General features: G+C 36.8%; 1 protein-coding gene across 1 annotated transcript; it reads left to right on the forward strand.

The window, feature by feature from the left end:
- Positions 1 to 18,079: 18,079 nt before the first annotated feature.
- Positions 18,080 to 20,759, forward strand: LOC109796289 (uncharacterized). The gene is made up of 4 exons (XM_020355976.3): positions 18,080 to 18,581; positions 18,723 to 19,254; positions 19,555 to 19,816; positions 20,156 to 20,759. Exons 1-4 carry the CDS (start codon positions 18,088 to 18,090, stop codon positions 20,284 to 20,286), a joined length of 1,419 nt encoding a protein of 472 aa, XP_020211565.2. The 5' UTR covers positions 18,080 to 18,087; the 3' UTR covers positions 20,287 to 20,759.
- Positions 20,760 to 27,101: the final 6,342 nt, after the last annotated feature.

Raw genomic sequence — 27,101 nt, forward strand, 5'->3', positions numbered from 1 at the left:
TTTCTTTTTCTAACAAATTCACCTTCTTTAAAAGGTCCTCCACCTTGGCCGCATAGGTCTTATTTGACCTCACAGATATCTCAAAAGCTTTCGAGTTTTCCTCTAATTTTCTTTTTAAATTACCAACCTCAGTCTTCAATGACCCAACCTGGGCATTCTCGGTCCTTAACTTGGACATCAGAATAGCATTCTTATCCCATTTCTTCTTCCAGTGATCCACTACAGCGATAGATCTCTGCAAAAACACCTGCACAGAATCTAAGCCTTGGACAAGGCCAACCTTTTCAATTAAAGCCTTATCAGCAATAAAAGCTGGATCTTCCTTATAAAATGACTCCGCAGTCAACTCAGCACTCCAAAAGGACTTCACGTCGGGTGACAAACTCACGTGATCTAACCTCGCCAACGGGTGCTCGGTATCGTACCTCTGATGTATCGATCTTGGTCGATTCTTGGTCGACCCCCCAGGTGTGGTCGGCGAGCCTACGCCGAGTTGAGCGAGTGAGGCCTCCAAATTAGACACCAATTGCTCTGATGATCCAAAGACTTGCATATTGGAAGACTGCAAAAAATCAACTCGAAATTAAAATAACAAGAATAAATCATATTCTCCCTTTCACATAACAAGTGACAACACTAGGAAACATACCTTCTCTTTTTCTAAATCAATAACAGGAGTAGTCACATTTTTCTCAACATCCTTTTTGGGAGAACTCGAGCTTGAATTGTGAACAATAACCTTGTGTTTCTCACCAACCACATCATTAGCGATTCCACGCTCCTTAGTTTTTGGCTCTTCACTTCCTACCCTCTGTTTTTTCACTTTGGGCTTAGAAGAAGCGACATCTGGAATCTCTTCTATGTTGAATTTTCCCTTCAATTCACGCCACTTACTTCTCCCCATGATACCTGCATCAGCCAGCATAACATTGCGTCAGGGTCAATCCAAGATATCTGCAAACGTTACTGACATTATAATTATAACTTACTTTCTAAACCCTCTTGAGGATTCTCTGATCCAGCAAGCATTATAATTAACTTGCTTTCTAAAGGTCGAGGTAGCTTTTGCAAAATTTCTATATCTTCAACTTCGGCCGAGGTTAATTCCAAACCTTCCGTACCAACGAATTTAATAGGCTGAGACTGCTAGTAAAACGGGAATCTCGGTTTCCCATCCACGAAAAACAAACAATCTAAACTTGGATCATTACATACAGACCAAATTTTGAAAAATTCTTTTTTGAAATTTTTGTATGATTGCGTGAATATCCGGAACAATCCTCCCCCCTTTGAACTTGCACTCAGTGAAACCCAACCATAGGGTCACTCCCCTAATTTTATTTGATAAAAGTGCATGAATCTTGGAAAACTTACTTCAATCCCTAATACTGAACATAATATTTGAAACGCATGTAAGAAACCCCAGCTATTTGGGTGTAGCTGACTCGGTGCTATATTCACCTTTTCTAGAAACTCACACTCAAATGGCGTAAACGGCATCAACACGCCCAAATCCTTAAACACACACTTATACATGTACACACTAGGAGATGCACTCGACCCTTCAAAGTACACACGCTCCTCCGCCGCACAAGGTTCTATCATAATTTTCTCCAACACAGGGGGCACGCAAAATTTTAAGTGGTGCTGCAAAACACTCACACCCATTAAATCCCCAAACCTACTGCTATACTGACCCACATCACCTCTCACCCATTCATACCCAGATGCCTCTATTATGGGATGAGAGTCCTTCCGATTGTTCCCTCCTCTCTTTCGACCTTTCTCCTCCTCCACTTCAACCATTTTACCTTTGCCTTTGCTACCTTTCATCTCAATCTCACTACAAAACTTGAACCTCAGGAATGTGTACAGACTGTATCCAAAACTTAAACGCAATGCAGCAGGGCTAAGGGAGTACCTTAAATGGCAAAGGCTTTACACACGACGATGATGCTTTCGCGTTTTGCGTCCTAGCACTTCTCTAGAAGCATACAAATGTATGCGCCTTTGTCTATGCAACTCTTTATTGAGATTCTTACACCCCTCCAAAACCCAAGCGTCTCCCCCAAACTTCGCACCTCCCCGCGTGCCTGTCGTTTCGTGTGTCACACCCATTTAATGCCACCCACCATTTTCACTACACGTGTCCTGAAAAGACATAACCTTTCGGCGCCACCTAGCGTTAAATTCCCCCAGGAATTAATAGTGTTCAGCTCTTTCACTCTTTCATCACTCAGAGCTTGGGGGGCTTATGTACCAACCTGACTCTAGCCGACCTGAGCCGAGTTCATTGTACCAACCTAACTAGAGCCAACCTCGGCTATACCCACAAATTAATCCACCCCGAGGTGACCTCTTAAGCAAGCCAAGATGACGTCAGAGAATGCTGACATATCATAGAAGGCATCATTAAGATACCTCGGTAAGTTAACGAAAACAAGGACGAGTAACCACCCTCAGAAGATAACCATATGGCAGTTGCACAGTTATTCGGACAACTCCCCACAGGTAATAATATAATGATATGCAAAACTGGAGAACCCAGGCTAACTTGATCGTCGGAGTCCTTTTTGCAAGTACATCCGAGACGCTCAAATAGAGAGACCGAAGAGAAGGAATCTCATCTTGTCAATCAACCTCGTACGCTCTCAACCAAGCCGAGCAGAAGAGATGACTTATCCGAGTTAGGAAGACGACCTAGTTCGTGTAAGTACACTTTTCATCTAAGTTACAATTAATTTGGGCATTGACAACTAATACTATTTATTGGGGAGTAAAACTGAAAAAAAGAGTATGTACTAACTACTAAATGAATTATTATGTTTCTTAATTTTTGTAGAACAATTTTAAATCACTATTAAAAAGGAATGATGTAGTGTATTAAGACTTTAAATTAATTGATAAGTTTATTAGTAAACAAGTTAATAGACTTGCAGATTAATGGATATTAATTGAAAAAACGAATGAATTTGTGTACTAAACATATTTATAACCTTTATGACCAGTAAACTTGTCATTCTAATTAGAAACAGCTTTTTAACAAGAATTATAAACAGTTAAAACCAAAAAATACAATGCATATTTTATATATTTTTTTGTTACATTACATATTGTAGATATTAAAACTAGCCGAACAATGATGTTTAAATTATTATTAAAATAGTGACAATATCATATAGTAAATATTAATATTTTTATTGATAACAATATTATTAATAAACAGCCTGTTTATCATATTTAATGGGCTTTTCTATAAACACTTAACTAAAAGGACTTTAAAAAAAAAACTCAAAAACTAACATTTTTACTCAATAAGTTGAGCCAAATAAGATCTTAATGAATTAAATTGATTGGTATTTATCAAAGTTAAAAATTAAATTATTTTTTTAATAAAAATAAAATTGATAAATAATGACTAAAGTCAACGACTTGTTTGTTTTACGATATCAAATGTGAAATTGATAATCTAATATCGTAAATAAACACTTAACTTCAAAAGAAAAAAAAATTCATAAATCAAATTGTACAAAGTTATCTTACTTGTAATATTAAAAACTAAATTATAGTTATATATATATAATTAGTTAGGCATATGAAATTTCATACACATGTCTTCAGATTTACACGATATTATTTATTTGGTTTAATTGTACTTTTGGTCCTCCTAATTTAGTATAGGAGTAATTTTGGTCCTCATAATTTGAATTGCTTAATTTTTGTCCATAAATTTAAATAATGGGCAATTTTAGTCCTAAAAATAATTTACCATCCAAAATTGAACAGACGTTAATAATGTGAATTTTATGCTAAATAAACATTAATTATATATCATTTAATTTCTTACGTGTCAAATTATTTAATATTCAAATTTTAAATTCAAATAACATTGCAAACAAAATGAAAAAGGTATTGATATCAATCGTAGTGAGAATTTTTCACTAAAATAGAATTTTTTTTAAAAAAATTTACCAAAAAAACACCTGTACCAATTTATTTACCCAAGTAGCACCATTCACTATTCACATTCAGAATTCGATTACCAGGGAATCGAATAATGAGCTGTTAATTTTTTTTTTTTTGCATTTTGGATTTGAGCATGGTGTAAAACTGGATCCAGAAGCCTGTTCTCCTTACAGCACTTGCAGAACAGCCTGTGCTCCTTTTAGAACAGGTTGTTCTGGATGTAAAAATACACACATGACGATGGACCAAAACGGGTTGTTCTGCTTGGACGTTCCAGTTTCAAAATTAACAGACTACGCGTGCAAGCAGAACGGTCCGTTCTGCTTGAAGAACAGACCGTTCCAGTTGCAACATTAACACGTATAAGAAAGAGAAATATAAAATAAATGAATTTAAAATTTTTAAAATTTGAATATTAAATAATTTGACACGTAAGAAATCAAATAATATATAATTAATGTTTATTTAGCATAAAATCTATATCATTAACGTCTGTTAAATTTTGGATGGTAAATTATTTGTGGGACTAAAATTGCCCATTATTTGAATTTATGGACCAAAATTAAGCAATTCAAATTATGAAGATCAAAATTGCTCTTACACTAAATTAGGAGGACCAAAAGTGTAATTAAGCCTATTTATTTTGAATCTAAATCCTTATAGTTTTATTTTTGGACATCTACCAAAATGTGAAACCGATAAACAATTATAATAAATAAACACTATATTTCAAAAGAAAAAAAAAAAAAGAAAATCATAAATAAACACTGTAAAAAAGTTATCTTACTTATATTAAAAACTAAATTAGAATTATATATACAATTTTGATGGACACTCAAGATTCACACATACACATATTTATACATTGATATAAAATTGTTCACTTTAAACCTAAACTCTCATGATTTTATTTTTATTTATCTTTCGAAAGGTCTTGTACTAATGGAAATTATGTGTGTTTTATAAATTTTTTATTTTTTTCTCATGATTCAATGATGTGAGATTTTGTTTGTATTACAACAAACCTCCTGTACTATCCGTACCACTATGCCGAGCTTGAGCTCAGCATCACAGCGCGGAGTGACCTCGGACACGCGCTAGGCGACATCGGCTCGCTATCCAATTAGGTCATAAACTGATCTCGGGCCCAAGGCCCAACAAAACCCTAATACACACAAAGGTATGTGCATTACTTATACGAGACTCATACACCCACAAACACTAACTTTAGCATCGGAGTCTCTTTTGCAGGTACCACCCCCATCTTGGAGCATCAAGCGTACCAGCGAAGGAGGCTCACCAATCTTACTCGGAGGATCATCTCTACAGTAGATTTCCGGTAAGAACATTTGGCGCCCACCGTGGGGCCGATCAAGACAGCTCTTATCGGCCACGCTTATGGTATTCATCAGAAGCCATAGCAGACGCGCAACAGACGACGCAAACCACTCAACTACCATGGACAACGAAGCCACATTAAGGAGACTGATCAACCAGGTCGAACAGATGCGGCAGCAACACGACGCCGATCTGCGAAACATGCGTGCCCAGCACGAAACCGACCTAGCTGCGATGCGGACCGCCAATGAAGCAGATCTAGCGGTGCTACGTGCTGAAAACGAGCGGATTCGCGCCCAGCTCCCTCGGCGCCCCTCTGATCATCCTCTTGAGGCGAGCAACCTCCACGAGGAAGAAGGGCACTCGGTCTCTCAGCCCCGAACTGCAACTAGGGCACCGACTCCACGACCTGCCACGCATCGGTCTCATGTTCCGACGAACAAATCGGTCCATGAAGTCAGCAAAGCCCCGACTCATATCACAGGGGGTCAAGCAACCTTCCGCCGTCATCCTTTTGTGGAAGGCATCACGGAGACACCACTCCCTTAGGGGTGGAAACCTCTCCACCTCGATTGCTATGATGGCACGACGGACCCCGATGAGCACATCGACCTATATACCACACAGGTAAACCTCTACACCAATAACGATGTTATTCTGTGTAGGGTTTTTCCGACCTTGCTCAAAGGGGCCGCGCTCAACTGGTACACCCAGCTACCTGCCGAGTCAATCGACAGCTTCAGCACTCTGGTCTGGCGGTTCACAATGCAGTATGCAACGAGCCGACCTCACCACATCACTTCGGCCGCCCTGGCCAGCCTCAGACAGAACGACGATGAGCCACTTCGGGCGTTCATGGAGCGATTTGCAGCCACCTCGGTTAAGATCATAAATCTGAACCCCGAGGTCGCCCTGCATGCCATGCTCATGGCACTCAAGCCCGGGCCCTTCGTCGACAGCCTATGTCGTGAGGCCCCTCACGACATGGACGAGCTCCGAGCTCGCGCTGCTGGGTACATCCAGATGGAGGAGCATGCCGAGTTCCGCAAGACAATTCGCGACAAACCACAAGGAAAGCAAGACCAAGGTCAGGCCACAAACATTTAAAGATGGCGACCTTGTTTGGCGATTACGGGGAGAAGCAAGAACAGACCCCTCCAAAGGAAAATTTGGAACTTGGAATTCCACCCACCTCAAATTTTATTTCTCTTAACTTGTAAATTCAGGGGATGTACTCTTTTTCCTCCTCAGCCTTTTTTCCCACTAAAGAAAAGGGTTTTTGGCCAAGGAAGGTTTTAACGAGGCACCCCTAAGAAATAAATCAACAAAGCAACTCCATTCCCATACATTTTCGGTATTGGCACATTAACCATGACGACTAACCAAGGTCGAGTTCGAACCTTGATATGCCAAGGTCGAGTCCGAACCTTGAGATCACATTTTTTTAACCAAGGTCGAGTTCGAACCTTGATATGCCAAGGTCGAGTTCGAACCTTGATATGCCAAGGTCGAGTCCGAACCTTGAGATCACATTTTCTTAACCAAGGTCGAGTTCGAACCTGTCGCCACCCGCCGAAACGGACCTTGGCATTCGCGACGATGGTCGGACTCTTATTAATGTTTTGAAAAGTGGTGGATTGTTAGAACGACTTATTCTCAAACTGAGACCTTGTCGAACTAACAATTTTATTAAAATGATTCACCAATCCATGTTAATCCCAAGCGGGACCCTCCATGGATTAGTAGTTTTCGCAAAAGGTAGGGTTCTTGGAGTCGCCACCAATATTTTACTCAAAACATTGGAAAAAGATTTAAGGCAATTGATTTTATAAATCAACTTTGGCCATTACAACCAGAGTTGGGTAAGGGAGTCGGTTACGTGCGGGGAAGGTGTTAGCACCCCACAACGCCCCTTTCGGATTCCCTATGACGGATTATTTATTAAATAATAGCGTAAAATTACTAAATTACCCCTATTTATTATAAACGATTATATATTAAATATCTACATGATGACGAATTTAAATATGCAACAATCAGAAAGCGGTAAAAGAAGGGATTTTTAGAGAAGAAACCTCTTGAAGCGTGCTTTTTATATATCAATGAAGTTTAGGAGGCTTTTTGGCGCTCCCTCCCTCTACAAGCTCGCTCGCTCCTTCCTAAAAAATAATTTTTACTATGGAAATCCAAAAGATTTCCCTTCGACTAAGTTCGAGACTCAAGCAAATGGCTCGTGACTCAAGAACTTCGTCGGATCGACTCCCAGAGAGATTTCTAGGGCAGAACACTGCTCAAAAACCCCAGAATACTCAAGGAGGGAGTCAAAACTGTGTGTAAAAGTGTCAAATGACGTCCAAATGACGTCCTATTTATAGGGATGAGGCGCAGTACGGCCCCTGGGATCAATACGGCCCGTATTGAGTTTTTGTACTTCAATACGGCCGTATTGAATTCAGTACGGCCGTATTGAAATACAGAAACTTCAATACGGCCGTATTGGTTTCAGTACGGCCGTATTGTAGTACAAAATGTGCAGTACGGCCGTACTGAACTCCAAGGAGGCCGTATTGAGCTCCAAACCTCCCACTTTCTTATTTTTGGCTACTCTAAGACCTCTAAACCTACAGATAGTCATCCTATGGTCTTCTGGGAGTCCTTCTGGCTGACTTTCCTTTGATCTTTGAGAGTCTTCGAGTCTTATTTCCGACCCGGACAATTTTAGGGGTCTATAGCTGCCCCCCCTTTACTTAGTCAAACGGCCTTTTGGTGTACCGTTTGATAAGTAAAGGAGTTGACCCAATTGTTCGGGGAATAAGCCATCCTTCCGACTTGTAGTGTCTTCAGGTGGGAAAATTGTTGAGTAGCCTCTCCAGGTTGAGTTTGCCCTCTCCAGGGTGAGTATTAGTCGTCGCCTCTCCAGGCTCATGCATACCTCCGTGTTCTTGACAACCTCGGGGTAGCTGAGTACCGCCTCTCCAGGCTATACCAACGTGTTCTTGACAACCTCGTGGTAGTTGCATACCTCCGTGTTCTTGACAACCTCGGGGTAGCCGAGTACCGCCTCTCCAGGCTATACCAACGTGTTCTTGACAACCTCGTGGTAGTTGCATACCTCCGTGTTCTTGACAACCTCGGGGTAGCCGAGTACCGCCTCTCCAGGCTATACCAACGTGTTCTTGACAACCTCGTGGTAGTTGCATACCTCCGTGTTCTTGACAACCTCGGGGTAGCCGAGTACCGCCTCTCCAGGCTATACCAACGTGTTCTTGACAACCTCGTGGTAGTTGCATACCTCCGTGTTCTTGACAACTTCGGGGTAGCGTGAGTTTTCCCTCTCCAGGGATTTGTGATGATTTTGTCTCCACAATCCACGATGCTGTTTCGACGATTGTTTTTGATTTTTGTGCCACTGAGGGCTGGATAACGCAGGGATCCGTCTAGGGGATGTGCAGTTACTCATAGGTTCTTGTGTCCCAACTTTCCATTACGTAGTTGGTACCCATTGAGGAATTTCTGTTTCCTTGGGGTGTAGACACGAAGATGCTCTTTCTGATGTGAGCGATGCCTTATGATTGGCTGACGTCCTTTCGACGATGGTGGAGTATCCCGGTTATCCTTATTCGGGTGACTCTTTTTGGTTTTCTGATCTTGTTGCCTCTGTGTAGGCTGTTATCCGCTGGGGGATTCTATTGTGATGATCTTGATTGGCCTCTTCTGTTAGGCGGATTATCTTGACGTTTGATGTTTGGCTGAGAGCCGGATTCCACTTGGGGAATGATTATTTGTCTTTTGTGATTTTTCTTGAAGGGGTGCCTCTGAGTAGGCGAGTGGGGATTTAAAGTTTATATATCCCAGAGTATTATTTAGAAAGCCTCTTCAGGCTTAGCTTCACTCATCGCTTGAGTTGGAAAGCTATCCTCCACTGAGGAGGTCATAGTCCTTTCGACTCGGATATTCTGTTTAGACGATCAAGCCCTCCTTGGGGAATCTTGCTGATCTTGGTTTGATAGCTTTCACTGGGGAATTTGGCCCGTGAGTGGAAGCTGAGATATCTCTGGGAAGTATTATTTCGGCGAGCCTCTCCAGGCTCAATTATTCTGATGAGGGAGTATTATTTCGGCAAGCCTCTCCAGGCTCAGTTATTCTGAGAGAGTATTATTTCGGCAAGCCTCTCCAGGCTCAATTATTCTGTGGGAGTATTATTTCGGCAAGCCTCTCCAGGCTCAGTTATTCTGTACGAGTATTATTTCGGCAAGCCTCTCCAGGCTCAATTATTCTGTACGAGTATTATTTCGGCAAGCCTCTCCAGGCTCAATTATTCTGTACGAGTATTATTTCGGCAAGCCTCTCCAGGCTCAGTTATTTGATGCGATTGATTTTCTAAATCTTTTGCCTTTTTTGTCGTTTTTGGCTTTTTCTGTATTTTTGCCTTTTTTGTCATTTTTTTGGCTTTTTCTGTATTTTTGCCTTTTTGTCGTTTTTTGGCCTTTTCTGTTGACTGTTGTCATACACAAGCAATTTTTCTATTTTTCTATTTTATGCAATTGCCTCATGATAAGGTCTTTGAATGTGCAACTAATGTGTGTGTGATGCACAAAAATGCAAGTTAATTTTGTTGATGTTTTTTTAGAAAATGAATGGCTCTCCCTATCCTCTTCTTCTTTGGAGGAATTTCTGTCGTCGACGTGAGGGAATATTTTTGTGAGCCTTTTATGCAGGAGATTACGGATTTTATAGGAACCCCTCCAATTTTCTTTATTGACCGATTATTAAAGGAATTTCGTACAATTTTTATGAAATACCAATTTTAGAGGCATAATCACATGGTCAAGAGAGAAGAGAAATGAATAGATATTTTATTGATATTTACAAGTGTTTTTACAGAAAGATATACAGAAGGAAATTTCTGAAGAATGGGTGGCCAGGGTAAGCTATATACATTGGGCTTAACAATTATATCTGTAATTGTTGCTCTTTACGTTCCCCTAGTTGCTTTGGGTGAGATGCCTGAGCCAGGAGTGTAGCAAGACGCTTGCTTCTAGAAGATAATCACTTGAACCGCCTTTCGGTTTTCAATTCAAGTGATCGTTGCTTGCTTTGTTTTTGTATCTTATTCTTTTGCCCCTAATTTTTGCCTAGGACGTATCCTAGCGGGGATAAATTCACCTTTGTTTTGCCTAGTACCCTTGTACTGGCGGGCTTTTTATTTCGCCCTAACTTTTGCCTAGGACGCCCTTTTTGGGTTTTCATCCTAGCGGGCCTATGCAAGCAACGTCTTCAAGCATAGTACTTCTTTACCACGTCAGCGTTGACTGGGTATCGAAGTTCTTCTCCATCCATGTCTGTGAGGATCAATGCTCCTCCTGAGAAGGCTCGTTTTACCACGTATGGTCCTCCGTGATTTGGGGCACACTTTCCGATTTTGTCCTTTCGAGTTGGTAGCAATTTCTTCATTACCAACTCTCCCTCATGGTAGACTCGAGGGTGGACTTTCTTGTCAAAAGCCTTTTTGATCTTCCTCTGATAGGCTTGACCATGGCATATGGCGTTCAGCCGTTTCTCTTCAATAAGATTCAACTGGTCGTATCGACTTTGAACCCACTCTGCCTCGGAAAGTTTTGCTTCCATGATTACCCTTAGAGAAGGTATTTCGACTTCGATGGGTAGAACTGCCTTCATCACATAGACGAGGGAGAATGGAGTAGCTCCTGTAGACGTGCGTACTGAAGTCCTGTAACCATGAAGAGCGAAGGGTAGCATCTCGTGCCAGTCTTTGAATGAGACAACCATCTTTTGCACAATTTTCTTGATATTTTTGTTGGCTGCCTCGACTGCCCCATTCATCTTTGGCCGATATGGGGAAGAGTTATGATGTTGGATCTTGAATCCTTGGCACAGTTCTTCCACCATTTTGTTGTCCAGATTAGATCCATTATCAATGATGATTTATTTCCCCATGCTTCCACTAGATTATTCTAAAATCATTTGGGACAAGAGAGAAAAGAAGGGAAAGATATTTTTATTCTGAAGTTTGTGTTTTAGAGGGAAAAAATGGTTTTTGTAAGAATGGTTAGCCGAGGTAGGCTTATGTGTTTAGGCTTGTTTGATAAAACACTTATGAAGTTAATAAAATCTTGTTTATTGACGTTGTGATTTTGACAACTTGGATAGCTTCTCTTGAACCTTTCTTTTTGAATTCGGTTCATGGTACCATCATGGATTTCTTTTGTTTTTTGATTGTCCTTATTTTTGCCTAAAACACCCTTCTGTGGCGTTTTAGAGGACTTTTGTTTTTATTTTTGCAACCCTAATTTTTGCCTAGGTCACCCTTTCGTGGGATTCCTAGCGGGTCTTTTGCTCTTATTTTTGCGCAGCCCCCTTTTTGGGTTTCCTGCCGAGCTTCTTTTATTTTAAGGGATTTCTTTTTATCCATGATGGTACTTGTCGAGGCCAAGGGAAGGTGCTCCAAGTTGTCACACACACTTCCACATAAAAATGATGCGGGTTTATTGTTATTAAGATGATTTTAACCTCATTCATGTTTATTCAAACAGGGTTAAAAATAATGCGGTTTAGAATTTTATTGCAAGAAAAGAAGCAATGAGAAAGAATAAAGAATGATTTTATTATAATCATAGCGGAAACATGTGTCTTTATTTCATCACTGATATGGGTCCCAATGTTGACCTCTTTTATCTCTCGGCCCTGCCCCAAATTCACAGTCTCCAATTTCTCTTGACACGGTTGGAGTGTACGAGCTTTTTGATCTAGCAGTCTTTGCAGATCCGGAGAGATGGCCTCCTCATCACTTTCCAGCTCAACCCATTCATCCTCAACTTTTGGATCCCGGTCAGAGCGAACAATTACAGACATAATTATTTTATTGGTTCTATTTTGGTTTAGAATTATTAATATTAATAAGAGAGAGAGAGAGAGAAAAGAACAAAATAGAGAATGATATGTGAAAAATGCCTCTTTATTGATATGTATTAAAACTTGTACAAAAAACCCTTATTTACATGAAAAGGTTCTCATGATCTCGGGTACTGATCATGAGTCCCTAAAAGAAGAATATGGAGGGGCCCTATCGTGGCTTGATCTTCTCTCTACTCCTGCTTCGGCAAAGGATTCTTGCTCACGTCGGGCGCTGTCGAATCGAAGGTGACCCATCCGGCATCAATAAGGTCTTGGACCTTGTATTTGAGAGCCTTACAGTTCTCCGTTGAATGTCCTGGTGCCCCCGAGTGGTATAGGCATTTATCTTGTGGTTTGTACCTCTCGGGATAAGGTGGATCCATCTTCCTTGGTGGAACGTAAGCTAGAAGATGAGCTTCCACTAGCTTCGGCAGGAGGTCGCTATATGTGGTCGGAAGTTTATCAAGCTTCCTCACAGGGTTATACTGCGACTTTCCTGACTTCGAAGTGGAAGAAGATGAAGAAATGGTTATGGCGTTGACTCCTCCTTCTTTCTTCTTCCCGAAGGTCTTCTTAGCTTCAAATGGTTGGGAAGGCTTAGCTAGCTTCCCACTTTTCAGCCCTTGTTCCACCCTTTCTCCAATGGTGATGATGTCCGAGAAGAGCGTTGTCGTATTCCCTATCATTTTGTCATAATAGGGACTGGTCAACGAATTTATGAATAAGGACACCGTCTCCTTATCCGACAGCGGGGGCTCTATTTGTGCCGCCAACTCCCTCCACCGTTGGGCGTACGCCTTAAAAGATTCATCATTTGTTTTACTCAAGGCTTGAAGATCAGACCTATCGGGTGTTAGGTCGATGTTATATTTATAGCGCTTGAGAAAGGCGTCGGCCAACTGTCTCCATGTGCACACTTGATTTCCATCCAGCTGCATATACCAATTGAGTGCGGTTTCAGCCAAGCTCTCTTGAAAGCAATGAATTAAGAGCTTTTCATTGGTAGCATATGCAGCCATTTTTCGGCAATACATGGTGAGATGACTTTTGGGGCAAGTCGATCCCACATATTTTGGGAAATCTGGCACTTTAAATTTGGGAGGGAATTGGATGTCCCTCACCAAGCACATGTCGGCGGCATCTTTGATGTCAAAATCATGCCCCTCCATAGCCCTTAGCCGATCCTCAAGAGCATGGAATTGTTCCTTTGAAACCTCGGGCTCTTTAATCATGATCCTCGCCCCAAGGGGTACAGCTCGTGGAGGTTCTTCTTCGTGCTCCTCCTCCTCATGATGATGGGACTCATGGTCACTGTGGTGAGACCCATGTACATTATGGTGACGCATGAGTTCCATCATTTGCGCCATTTGTTCTTTGAGCTGTGAGAGCTCGGCTGTAAGCTTCTTATTTTGGTCCTCCAGCGCTTCCATCTTCTTGATTTTCTGCGCGCGTGTGAGGACAGAGAGATGACCAGCCACTTTCTAAAATGAATGCTTAATTAGTTTATTTTATGGAATGAATACGCTCTTGACATGAGCTTGATAACCCTCCATTTTTAAGGCGCTGCCTTTTTAAAACAGAGTGTTACCACCCTCCTTGACTTATGATCCCTCCCCAACGGAGAATCTCGATAATTATGGGTTTCTTTTACTCATGTCAAGAGGTATTGGTGAACCTAAAATGCATGATTTATGAGGATGCATGATGTCTTATTGGTAATGATGTACATGCTCCTTACTTTTATTATATTTTCACACATGGTTTTTCCTCTCATGTCATGGTATTTTCATGCATGGGGATTATTCTTAGACCTTATCACGAGGTTTTATTAATGCACAAACAATATCACATAAACCTATACACAAACAATTCACTCATCCACGAACAGTCACGAGCGAATCACGAGGTAGGGGTATCCTGCAGAAAAGTGCATATTCAAGGAGGTTCTAACTGTTCTCACTGGTCTGAGGCCCCCAAGGTGCCCCCATTATAGGGACCCAATTCCTCTCGTCGTAAGTCGATGGAAAGTTCCAACGCACTGTCGGACTTGAGTTCATGGTTATCACCTTGAGTGATGCTTTCCGACAACGGTCTACGGGCACCTATAGACCCATTCGACAACCGGCCGTACTAACATCCACTCCCTATGGCTTACCACTCATGCCCCCGGGTATAGAGGGAACTGTTGTGTGCAAAGGTTTGTGTGCAGTTTTTATTTCAAACAATTGCGAAAATTTAAACATACAACAGTTATTAAAGCCAAATAGATAAAACGTGTTATCATACAAGTAAGGGGTAATGAAGTAATTTTAAACTATTATTTTGAAAAGAATCCATCACTAAATGGGACTGACTCTCGAGGCTTCCCCAGTGGAGTCGCCATCTGTCGCCACCCGCCGAAACGGACCTTGGCATTCGCGACGATGGTCGGACTCTTATTAATGTTTTGAAAAGTGGTGGATTGTTAGAACGACTTATTCTCAAACTGAGACCTTGTCGAACTAACAATTTTATTAAAATGATTCACCAATCCATGTTAATCCCAAGCGGGACCCTCCATGGATTAGTAGTTTTCACAAAAGGTAGGGTTCTTGGAGTCGCCACCAATATTTTACTCAAAACATTGGAAAAAGATTTAAGGCAATTGATTTTATAAATCAACTTTGGCCATTACAACCAGAGTTGGGTAAGGGAGTCGGTTACGTGCGGGGAAGGTGTTAGCACCCCACAACGCCCCTTTCGGATTCCCTATGACGGATTATTTATTAAATAATAGCGTAAAATTACTAAATTACCCCTATTTATTATAAACGATTATATATTAAATATCTACATGATGACGAATTTAAATATGCAACAATCAGAAAGCGGTAAAAGAAGGGATTTTTAGAGAAGAAACCTCTTGAAGCGTGCTTTTTATATATCAATGAAGTTTAGGAGGCTTTTTGGCGCTCCCTCCCTCTACAAGCTCGCTCGCTCCTTCCTAAAAAATAATTTTTACTATGGAAATCCAAAAGATTTCCCTTCGACTAAGTTCGAGACTCAAGCAAATGACTCGTGACTCAAGAACTTCGTCGGATCGACTCCCAGAGAGATTTCTAGGGCAGAACACTGCTCAAAAACCCCAGAATACTCAAGGAGGGAGTCAAAACTGTGTGTAAAAGTGTCAAATGACGTCCAAATGACGTCCTATTTATAGGGATGAGGCGCAGTACGGCCCCTGGGATCAATACGGCCCGTATTGAGTTTTTGTACTTCAATACGGCCGTATTGAATTCAGTACGGCCGTATTGAAATACAGAAACTTCAATACGGCCGTATTGGTTTCAGTACGGCCGTATTGTAGTACAAAATGTGCAGTACGGCCGTACTGAACTCCAAGGAGGCCGTATTGAGCTCCAAACCTCCCACTTTCTTATTTTTGGCTACTCTAAGACCTCTAAACCTACAGATAGTCATCCTATGGTCTTCTGGGAGTCCTTCTGGCTGACTTTCCTTTGATCACATCTACTTAACAAGGTCGAATTTGAACCTTCAAACAACAAATTTGGGAACTTCTTCGAAGCCCCTTTGCTTTTACATCACTCGGTGCTTGGGGGGCTAGTGTACTGGCCAGCCAAGTTGTCGACTTGTCCCTCACCAATCTGCTGACTCGGTCAAAGGTTTACCAGCCTAACCAAGCAGTAAGCTCATTATTGCCGAGCTCCTCAGCCCGACCAAGAAACATGGACATCGGAACACCACATCGGCCCAAAGAGGCCACGTCATCAAACAAATAAAAATACAATCTTGTCACCGCGCTGCCCACGCGTTATGGGAACGAGGTGACGGTTATGACACATGGCGTCATGACAAATAGGCGTACGCGAAAAGTCACGACCCCTTGTCAAGCTCGGTCTTAACTCATCGACCTACGGTCTTCGGAGCTCGGGGGGCTAGTGTACTATCTGTACCGCTATGCCGAGCTTGAGCTCGGCATCACAGCGCGGAGTGACCTCGGACACGCGCTAGGCGACATCGGCTCGCTATCCAATTAGGTCATAAACTGATCTCGGGCCTAAGGCCCAACAAAATCCTAATACACACAAAGGTACGTGCATTACTTATACGAGACTCATACACCCACAAACACTAACTTTAGAATCAGAGTCTCTTTTGCAGGTACCACCCCCATCTTGGAGCATCAAGCGTACAAGCGAAGGAGGCTCACCAATCTTACTCGGAGGATCATCTCTACAGTAGATTTCCGGTAAGAACACCTCCCCTCAAACAAATGACCATGAGTTAACCTCCCCTTCAATAATTTTTTTTTCATATATGAGTATTCAATGGTGATCTTTAGAACTTTAGTTAACATGTTAACTCTAGATACTTACTTCGTCGTTAGTTCACATCAACGGCATATGTCGTCTAACCTTCATATTATTAGAAAGACTTTTAACACAAGATATCTCACACTTGGATCTACCGCTTTTTGTCAAATTAATATCCGTTCAAGTCTCTAAGTCAATTACTAGGTTGAAAACATCAACTTTTATATTATTTTCGGACACCCATAATTCACACACATGTTTTCACATTTGAATGATATTATTAACTTTAGACCTAAATTCTCATTATTTTATTTTTTGTTATATTCAAAAACATTTCATACTAATGTAGACTATGCGTTTTTATAAACTTTTTTTTTAATCCAATGATGTGAAATTTTATTTATAATTTTTTTACATCAATTATATATACAATTAAAAAAGTGAGATTATCACTTTGTTCGCTCTCTTATTTAGTTAACTGCATATATTAGTCTCTCTCTTTTTAATGTGACTTTTTACTATGAACAAAACAATTGTTGAGGAAAGTTTCCTCTCACTCTTTCTGTCTCCACATAGTTGTTCTATATTTTAAATTACAAAAATTACAAGAAAAAAAAAGGAATTTCCTTACCATTAGAAAATTTAAAATTTATTCTTATGCAATGTTATTTATGTCATTTTTTTAAATATGTTAAAATAATTTAAAATTTCGTAACATTAGAAAAAACCAAGTTTATTCTTTATCTAACATTTTACATTGACTTTTTATTTTATCTTGGATTATAATAAGTGTATAATTAATGAATTAAAAACTCTCTTTATTTTTAAATATTTTAATTTACTGATAAAATATATTATCAGCTTTTATGCTTAATCATTTTTTGATTTTCTTAAAAAATTAATAAAAAATTATGCATACATTATATCGGCCAAGCTGTCAAGGTACTAGCTAAATTAATATTTGAACCTCTGTACATCTTAAATCGAATGACATACAAGTCAAAAGAGAACAAACAACACTTATAGTTCTTAAATTTCCTTTATTCTTGGCTTAAACCGCAACCTAAGGAATTCTCACAAGACAAAGCAAGGTTTATGCCTTTTCTTTCTATTATTTTTTTTTTCCTTTTCACTTTCGATGTTTGAAAATAAATTATCGTTTATTGTCAAGGACGGAGGCACATTTAGATAAAAGAAGAGACCTATTACAAAAATAAAAAATTATCTATCAAATAAATACCCATTTCATACAAAGTATTTATAATCCTGTATTTTTTAAATAATTCAAGCAAATATAATAAAAAATATTTACATAAAAGATAAATTAAACATGTTTTTTAAGACTCGATATTACAAATGTTATTAAACATGTCACTAAGGTTTATTTTCCAATATTTGATTTATTTTCCTAATGTTTATACAATGAGATGTTTGGACTAGTGCACTCAACACACACAAAAAAAACGTTGGAGTTTCATTTTATACTATTTTACATTATTGCAAACCTTTAATTTTTTTTTTGTTTACTATTTTTTTTCCTAGCATAATCCTTTTTATGATTCCTATTTCTCTTTCCATATCCATACACAAACCCAATGCTCTGTTTTCCTCACTCTGTTTGTCTCTGTCTCTTAACATTCAGAACAACCCACCAATGAACCCCTTCACAGAAGCAGACAACGCCACTATCATCAACATTGATTCCTCCGATAGAAATCCATCATTTATCGAAAACCACGCAAACGACGAAAAACACCAACTCAATCTTCCCTTGCTCCTCCAACAATCTTATGCAACATACCAACTCCGAAAACTTAGCATAACTCTTAAATGGTGTGCACTCGACCACTCTTCCAACGTTCGAAAACTCATTTCCTACGTTGTCTTCACATTCCTCACCATTGTTGTCCCTCTCTTCACCTCCCTCTTCCTTCATGTCCCTGCCTCTGCTTCCCAACTTGACCCCTTCAACTTCAACAAGCTCCTCCAAATACCCGAATCATCCCTCGCCATCATCGCCTTCTTCACCCTCTCCCGTTTCTTCCCAAGGTACCAAAAAAAAAAAGTGTCAAGGCTATAGAGCTCTGCATATATTTTGAACGTTCTTAGTCCCACATTGTTTAGTTTAAGGCTTAAACCTTAATATATTAAAGTTGCAACTACAAGGAAACTGTTCTTATGATTTAGCAGGTATGGACTTCGGCAGCTTCTGTTCCTTGATGCGTTGCAAGATGACTCGATGTATGTTCGACGAGGATACACGCGCGAGCTTCAGAAGGCGTTTAGATACTTAGCGTGCATGATGTTACCTTCCTTTTGCGTGGAACTTGTTCACAAAATTATCTTTTTTTTGAATGTGGAAATTTCAGTGCCATCATGTGGGACCCCCCTGAAATGGTTTGTGTTTGTCTCAGTGTTGGTTTCGTGGGTTTACAGAACGGGGTTGTTCTTGTTAGCGTGTGTGCTTTTTAGGTTGACATGCGAGCTTCAGATACTGAGGTTTGAAGGGCTTCACAAACTTTTCGAAGGGTGTGAGTCTGATGCAAGCATTATATTCGGCGAGCACGTGAGGATTAGAAGGCAATTGTGGATCACAAGCCATAGGTATAGGTTCTTTATAATTAGTTGCTTGCTGACTATCACTGTTAGTCAATTGGGTTCTCTCTTGCTGGTTTTGGAAGCCAAATCTGACACCACCTTCTTCAATTCTGCTGATCTCGTGGTAAAGTTATTGCCTCATCAATAAATATTGTTTTTTTCTATTCTAATATGCATAGTGTTATTTTTTTTAATCAGAATAGAGTGCAGACTTATATCATACAAATTATCAAACTAAAACTATAGTTCTAATAAATTATTTTAATGGTGAAGTCGAGTTAATATTACTACAGTGTTGTAATTCTAATAAATAAATAAATCAGAGAATAGCATAAACAAACGAGGCTAGGTTTTTTCCTTCTTAGTAATTGGTCAATGGTATTGACAATGCTTATAATTAAGACTTGTGAATTTTGTTATGCAGATTTGTTCTGCTGTGCAGTTATGTGGATTCTTCTTGTGTCTTATGGGGGCGGCGAGAATCACACACAGGGCTCAAGGGATAGTGTCAATCGGCACAAAGTGGCACATGGTGGTGACCAATGCTTCTGCTGAATCAGAGCAGTGGAAAGCCCAAATGCCAGAGGGGCCACCCAGTCCTACTGCCATTGATTCTGATTCATCAGACATAAACGTAGCAGTAACTCCCCAACGACCTTCTTCTTTTCAAACAAGGCATGCTTTAGGTCAGCATTGTCTCTAATTTAAAACACAGCTAAAACCTATTTATGCAATAGTAATACTATTATATCCTAACAATGTTAGTGATAGAGTTCTGGCATTAGTTTTATTATACAGAAAAATTCAAATCTCACATCAAACTAACACTAAAATAAAGTTTATAAATAGAAGATAATTTTTATTTTATAAATTAATTTAAAAAAATTAAATTACACTCAAAATTCACTTTATATTATAATATAATAATATAGATGTTATCTTATATTCATTAAATTTCTCGCTATTTTAGTATATGAATATACCACTGTTTGGATTCAGTGAGGTTTTGTTTATGATTATTGCAGTGACATATTTGCAGCACAACTATGGAGGGATAACACTATTTGGATTTGTGCTTGATCGAGGGTTGCTCCATACCCTCTTTGCCTTTGAGTTCTCTATGGTGCTTTGGATTCTGAGTATGGTGGCTGTCTAGTCTAAACCAAGTAAGTGCAGAAAATGCCTTGCGTGACCAGAATCATAGCTTGTGTTGTTCTTTTAATTATTATATTAACTTTTGTGTATGTAGAATTAGAGTTCACTATTTTGAACGGAGATAATTTTAAATCTTTAATTTTTTTATTCTTTTAATATAATTTTTTATTATTTGAATGTTAAATTTCATTTAAAGTTGATTGCTCATAATTTTATAATTTTAAAGAATATTCTCTTAAGTATTTTTTAATTTATCTATATTTAATATTAATCGTTTATTTCTTTTGATAGAAGAATTGTAACGACCCGTCATGATCTTTACACTTAGTGGAATCGCACTACTACTAATGAACTAAGATAAATATTAAAATTAGACAACTCATACATACAGGTGCATAAATATAAATATAATAACTACGTTTCTATCTACAAAACAACATTACCCTAGTGTCGGTCAAACACACACAAAACAGTTACCCAATACGATAACTCTAACACGAGGACAAAATTTCCTGTCTCGCAACGGTCATCTCAACTCTAAGCTAGCCCTGACCTGCTCTCATACAAGAATGATCATCGCAGTCCATCCACATGGAAACAGAAGGGTAAACTAGAGTTCAAAAATCAATCATACAAGTATAAAACAAAATCTATACTACACATTCATCAAAAAGTCCCAAAGGAACTCTCATCTCAATCAATCATCAATTCATCAAACATGAAGTCACACAACACACTTGATCATAACATCAATCATGCAATAACATGCAACTCATGACAGATATCAATGCATATCAATCATCTAATGCATCGTCACACATACACCTAGGAGATCTCCCTAACAGCAAAGCAGTGTAAGTGACATCCCAATCCTACCGAAACCACCCCAACCGTTTTTACGCACAATACACCCGCTCGGTCACAACTAAATAGGATAAAAATTCTCTCTCGGGTTTACTCGAATGATGTCACTTACACAATTGAAAGTTCGGATCTATCGTCAGGTATAGCACAGCTAGGTACAGACTTACCACAACCTTGGCATGCATTACCAAGTCACTTGTGGAGTTCGCCCACCGACTATCTGCAAGGATCCACGCACCTTCCCCAGTACTTGGTTAAGGGGATAACCCATGACTTCATACTCCGCTCCAACACTAGCTAAGGACTTAGAGGAGACTCACCTAACCTAGTGGCTTACCTGAGCACCACTCTCACCCAAATCTAGTAGCCTATCTGAGCACCACTCTCATATATCAGTGGCCTATCCAAGCACCACTCTCAAGAGACTCTATGTGAGTTCTTCCAGTTCGAAAATATTTTCCCTCTCCTCAAGTCATAGGCTAGACTCATGCCATAAGGCATCACATGCAATTATGCATCACACATCATACATGGTCTACCCACCATCATGATCAATAATCATACTCATGCCATAAGACATCACATGCAATAATGCATCATACATCATATATGGTCTACCCACCATCATGATCAATAATAATCCTCATATGAACATATACACATGCCATATCATATTTAAAAATTCATATATATCATTACCAAGCATACATATGAATCACACCTCACCATACATCATATATCATACATACATGATCTAAAACTTCAACTTTAAACATGCATGAGCATCAATTTCAATCCGAAAACATCAAACCCACTCACGCCCGGCGCAACTAAATCACGCCCGACCTAACATCCAACCCGAGCCCTAAGCTCTTTCATGCCCGGCGCGCTCAACTTGCGCCCGGCCTAATCCCAGTCAGAGAGTTCAAAAAATCATCCAAACTAGCAAATCCAGCTACTTGCAAACACAAGAACACAATGCACAGACTCCATACAACTCAAAATCAAGTTCAAAATCAACATGTACTTATCCGATGCATCAAAATCATCAAAACTCCAATTTTCCCAAAAACCCCAAAATGAAAAATTTCTCCAATCTAACCATTGATTCTCAACATTCATGCATCGATTGAGTCTCTAAACTCACATACAACCTAAACAACAAACATTCTAACTTTTCTCACCTGAAAATTGGCTCAGAATAGCCAAGAATGGAGAAGAAGTAGAATTTCCTTCCGAAGCTCAACTCGAAACTTCAATCCTCCAAAAGTAAGCTTCCTAATAGAGAAGACAGAAGAGATTAGCGATCTTGAAGAGAAGAAGAATCATACAGAGAAATTCAGGAAAGAAAGGAGCTCACAGACCCAGAGTCCTTCTTTCTAAAACTTCTCTCTAAAACCTCTATCTAAGTTCCTTTTTTCTCTTCTCCTCAATTGGACACATGTAACCTATTTATAGAAGTCAGGAGTGGTCAGAACGGCCCGTTTCGAATCCGAAACGGCCCGTTCTGGACTAATACGTCATGTATAAAATTCACATCAATAATGACCCGTTCTCAAACCAGAACGACCCTTTCTGGGGTTACATTTTAATCCATAATGACCATGTTTGGAATGACCCGTTCTCAAACCATAACGGCCCGTTCCCAACCATGATTTATAGGCTTATTTAGTAGTTTGGAACGGTCCGTTCCAGTTTGGAAACGGCCCGTTCTGGGCTACTAAATCACCCTTATTTTAGTAGTTTATAATGATCTGTTCTAATTTGGGAACGTCTCATTCCAATCTACTAACTACGTTACAAGAATGAAAGAAACTCGTGAAAAAATTATAAAGATCGTGAAGCATATGTAAGACAAAAACTTAAATGCTCTCTATATTTTTTATGTTGTTTTTTTAATAAAAAATAAATTTTCACCTCAATAACTGAAAATAATTTTTATTGCATAAATTGTTGAAATAAAACTCTGATTTTATTAAAATACAGTACCAAAATACCTAAGCTTTATCTTTAGGGAATTGCTATGGTACCCATAAAAATTAAAAAGTTTTGGTACTGTAAATTATATGAACAAATAATTTTTAAAAAATAAATTTAAAATAATATAAATTTTAGATTAAAAATTTATATAAGATGAATTAATAAAAAAGCTAATTAAAAAATAATAATTAAAAGGTCAATTTTCATTATAAATTTTATTTATATGTGACAGAATTAAAAAATTAAAAATTAAAAATTAAAAATTATAATAATATTATAAAAACATTAAAATAAAAAAGAAAAATAATAAATAATACAATTAAAAAACTAATTTATATTATAAATTTAAAAAATTAACAAAAAAAACTAAAATATATTAGCAAAATATTAATATTAAATTATTTAATTATAATAAATGTTATATTAAGATAAAAATTAAAAAATATAAAAATAATATAAAAATATAAAAAACTTTATAAAGATAAATTATTAAAAATATTAAATTAAAATACAAAAAATTAAATAATTATAATAAAAATAAAATAAAAAATTAAGGGACTGTACCCGTGGTACTCTAGAAGTTTCCTTATCTTTATATATATAGGTTGGAAAAAAAAAGCCTGTCACAATTGTACAGTTGGTTCCAATCGGAATTACTATGTGCACGACAGCACAGACGGGTGCTGGGCCAATAAAATTGAGGGAAAAAAATGAAAAACCCCCTCATAATAATTTTGATCAAGGGTTACAAATTTTTATTAATTCATGTCGTAATGGATTCACAAAATAGCGTAATTGTACTCCTGCACTTCATTGAAATGTAATAATATACTACATGGAGGACTGTCAAAATATAGGAACCTATAAAAAGACCATGGACTCAAGACCTTACAGTGTCTTTGGACGAGAAATTTTATAAATTCAATAAATTTTAAATTCTTGGTATTTGAATTACTTTGATTTCAATTTCTATTATTTTTAAAATATTTTGTTTGGATGAGTCAATTCAAATTTCTTAAATTTTAAATTGTTAGGTTGAATATGATAATTTTATTCCATCATAGTAAAATTGATTTTAAAAATATATTTATATGTTGAGATTTTTAAATTAAATTTTATAAAAATAAATATTAATCCATTTTTAAATATTTATTAATTTTAAAAATTAATATTAGATAATATTTAATAATTTTAGCAATTAATATTAGATAATGTTTAACAATTTTAAAAATATTTTTGAATATCTAATAATTAAAAAAATGAAGAGATAAGATAAAATATATAGATGAAATAAGAAAAATAAATATGAGGAATTTCAAATTCTCCCATTTTTGGGAGAATTTGAAACTCTAGTATTTTAATAAATTTCACAAATGATTAGATTTCAAATTATTTGTAAATTCCTCGTCCAAATAAAGCATTTCACCTCAAAGAATTTAAAATTCTTCAAATAAAGGAATTACCCCATATAAATTCATCATCCAAACACATCATTAAAAAAATTTAAGGATGACCGAGGAAGAAACTGAGATCGATACCTAACCAAAGATGAGGTCAATCACCTTGTTTGCGGCTTTTCGTGTTTTCAAAGGTAAAACAAATCATGGTCAAAATTTGCAGGTAACCCCGTATTTCTCTGTGGGTCGCTTTGAAAATAGTGATCCACTTCTATTTGCTGTAAGTCATAGGTTTATGGTGTGGAAAGTTCCAAAATACGACTTAAGTACAAATTTGTATCTTATAATTTTTGCTTTAATTTAAATTATTTAACATACAATTTAATTTGGATTTTTTTACATTAAATGATAATTTATAAACTTTTTATATATTTTTATTTTTATTTTTGGATACTTTGAAAAGTGTTCTAACAACAACCAAACAAACACATCATTAATTGAAAATTTTCTTTGCCGATGAAGATGATGACTATAGAATGAAATTTTGAGTTAATATGAATAGCATCTTATCTATGAAAAAAATACTATTTTTATTTTATATTTGCAAACATACTAATAATCATTAATTTAAATAGTTTCACATTTCAGAATTTTTAATTTAGATATAAAGATGTAATTGGATATACTATTTACTTCGTTAGAGACTTATATAATGAGAAGTTATATCAGTTTATTAAAAAAATTACATATAATTATAATATTGGATAGATTTAATAAAAAAAATTGTTACAAATAATTTTTTTTACATTTAAAATTATTTTTGTATAACTTATCAATTTAGTCTTATTTTTCCTATAGGGATATATCATCCTTACTATAAATAACTCCATCATTTTTTTTCAGTAAAAAATTCACTAAAATTTAACCGCTAGAAATATGAAGAGTGGAACAAAGGTAACTTTAAATCTTTATATATTAAAGCACCCCCACAATATTAAAAAAAAAAAAAAGGTTGCCGAAAGAAACAATTTATTTTATATGAGACTCACACAATTTATCTTCAATGGTACAAATTTTGTATTTGAAACAATTTTACTATAACCTGTAGGTGTTGGGAGAGCAACTCCAATTGAATATGATATAAGAGGCTTTTATTTCATAATAATCATTCCAATTTTTATTATAAAAATACACTTGTGGTTTCAACTAGTATTCACGAATATTTGTTAAATATTAAAAAAATTGAAACATTTTGTTTTACAAAATTACAGGATCAAAGAGGGGTGAATAAGTTTTCTTTCTTTTTTATTTAATTAGATCCCTTAATTCTAAAGAAAAAAATACTAACGTTAACACATTTAATTCTTCTAACTAATTTTTTTAATAAATATGAATTATAATTATTAGTGTAAAAGAGACACCGTATATATCCGTCTATTTTTTAAATATTTTAAAAAGTAAATAATTAATAATAAGTTTTTTGAATAAATATAATTATAAAGGTGATTTTTCAAAAACAGTAAAAAGTGAAAGAGTAGTTTGAGAGGTGACTGTAAAAATAAAATGGTAAAAAAAATGTGTACCCCAAATTGAATAATTCCTTTTATTAATAATATAGATAAAAAAAATTAAAACTAGAGAATTAATAAATAATTTTTTATATTAAAAGTTATGTTTTAAGCCTTATTGAAAGTCATGTTAAAATATACCAAAATGAATGATAGAATTATATTGATAATATTTTTAACAAAATTATATATTTTTATTTTAATGAATATTTTAAAATAAAACAGATTTTATCGTGAACCACTAGACATCACAATTGATAACCTTTACATTAATCTAAAATATATATCATTTCAATGTAGCTCCATACTTTGATACTACTATCTGTTTCCCTCCCAACAATTCCATTGTCACCTATTACATGGTGCCGGAGTTTCGTAGAGTATCTTACACCATTGCTGGAACATTAAAGACCACTCAACAATCTATCATATATGAATCTATGTTCGACGAATCTATTAATAAACAACTCCCCGATTTTTTTTTCTTCCCAAAATTCAAAACTTTTAATATACATATATGAATTGTTATTTTTTAAAGGAATTTTTATTATAAAAATATAATATTCAACTATTGTTTATTTTTAATAAAATAGTTTATTTACTTTTATAGTTTTATAGTAAAATAATTAATGATATATACTTTTGACAAATATTTTATTTTATAATCTTCATTGCAGAGGTAATTGTATTTTTTTTACACAAATGTTTAAGTATCATCAATTTTTTAATAGCCCTTTCCTTTTACTGTTCATCATTGCAGTTTTAAAAAATACACATGATTACATTTGCAATTAAATGTTTTTATATTAGAGTTTCTTTTATGTTGATTTTATGAAAAACAATGTGAGAATTTAAAGTTATTTATAAACTATTCTCAATCGAGTAAACTTATGAATACTCTATATTTTTTTTATAACTGTGGAATAAAAAAATTAAATAAAATAATGTTTATACCCATTTTAATTATAAATTACAATTTTTTAATGGGGTGTAAAATTAATGATTTG

The sequence above is a fragment of the Cajanus cajan genome, chromosome 6 (genome assembly GCF_000230855.2).
Source record: "Cajanus cajan strain Asha chromosome 6, NIPB_CcT2T_4, whole genome shotgun sequence".
NCBI classification, from domain to species: Eukaryota; Viridiplantae; Streptophyta; class Magnoliopsida; order Fabales; family Fabaceae; genus Cajanus; species Cajanus cajan.

Excerpts from the sequence above, each read along its gene's own strand:
- LOC109796289 (XM_020355976.3), top strand. The coding sequence starts at position 18,088 with ATGATTCCTATTTCTCTTTCCATATCCATACACAAACCCAATGCTCTG. Across the intron at positions 18,582-18,722 it reads CTCTCCCGTTTCTTCCCAAG|GTATGGACTTCGGCAGCTTC; the intron begins GTACCAAAAAAA and ends ATGATTTAGCAG. Across the intron at positions 19,255-19,554 it reads TCAATTCTGCTGATCTCGTG|ATTTGTTCTGCTGTGCAGTT; the intron begins GTAAAGTTATTG and ends TTTGTTATGCAG.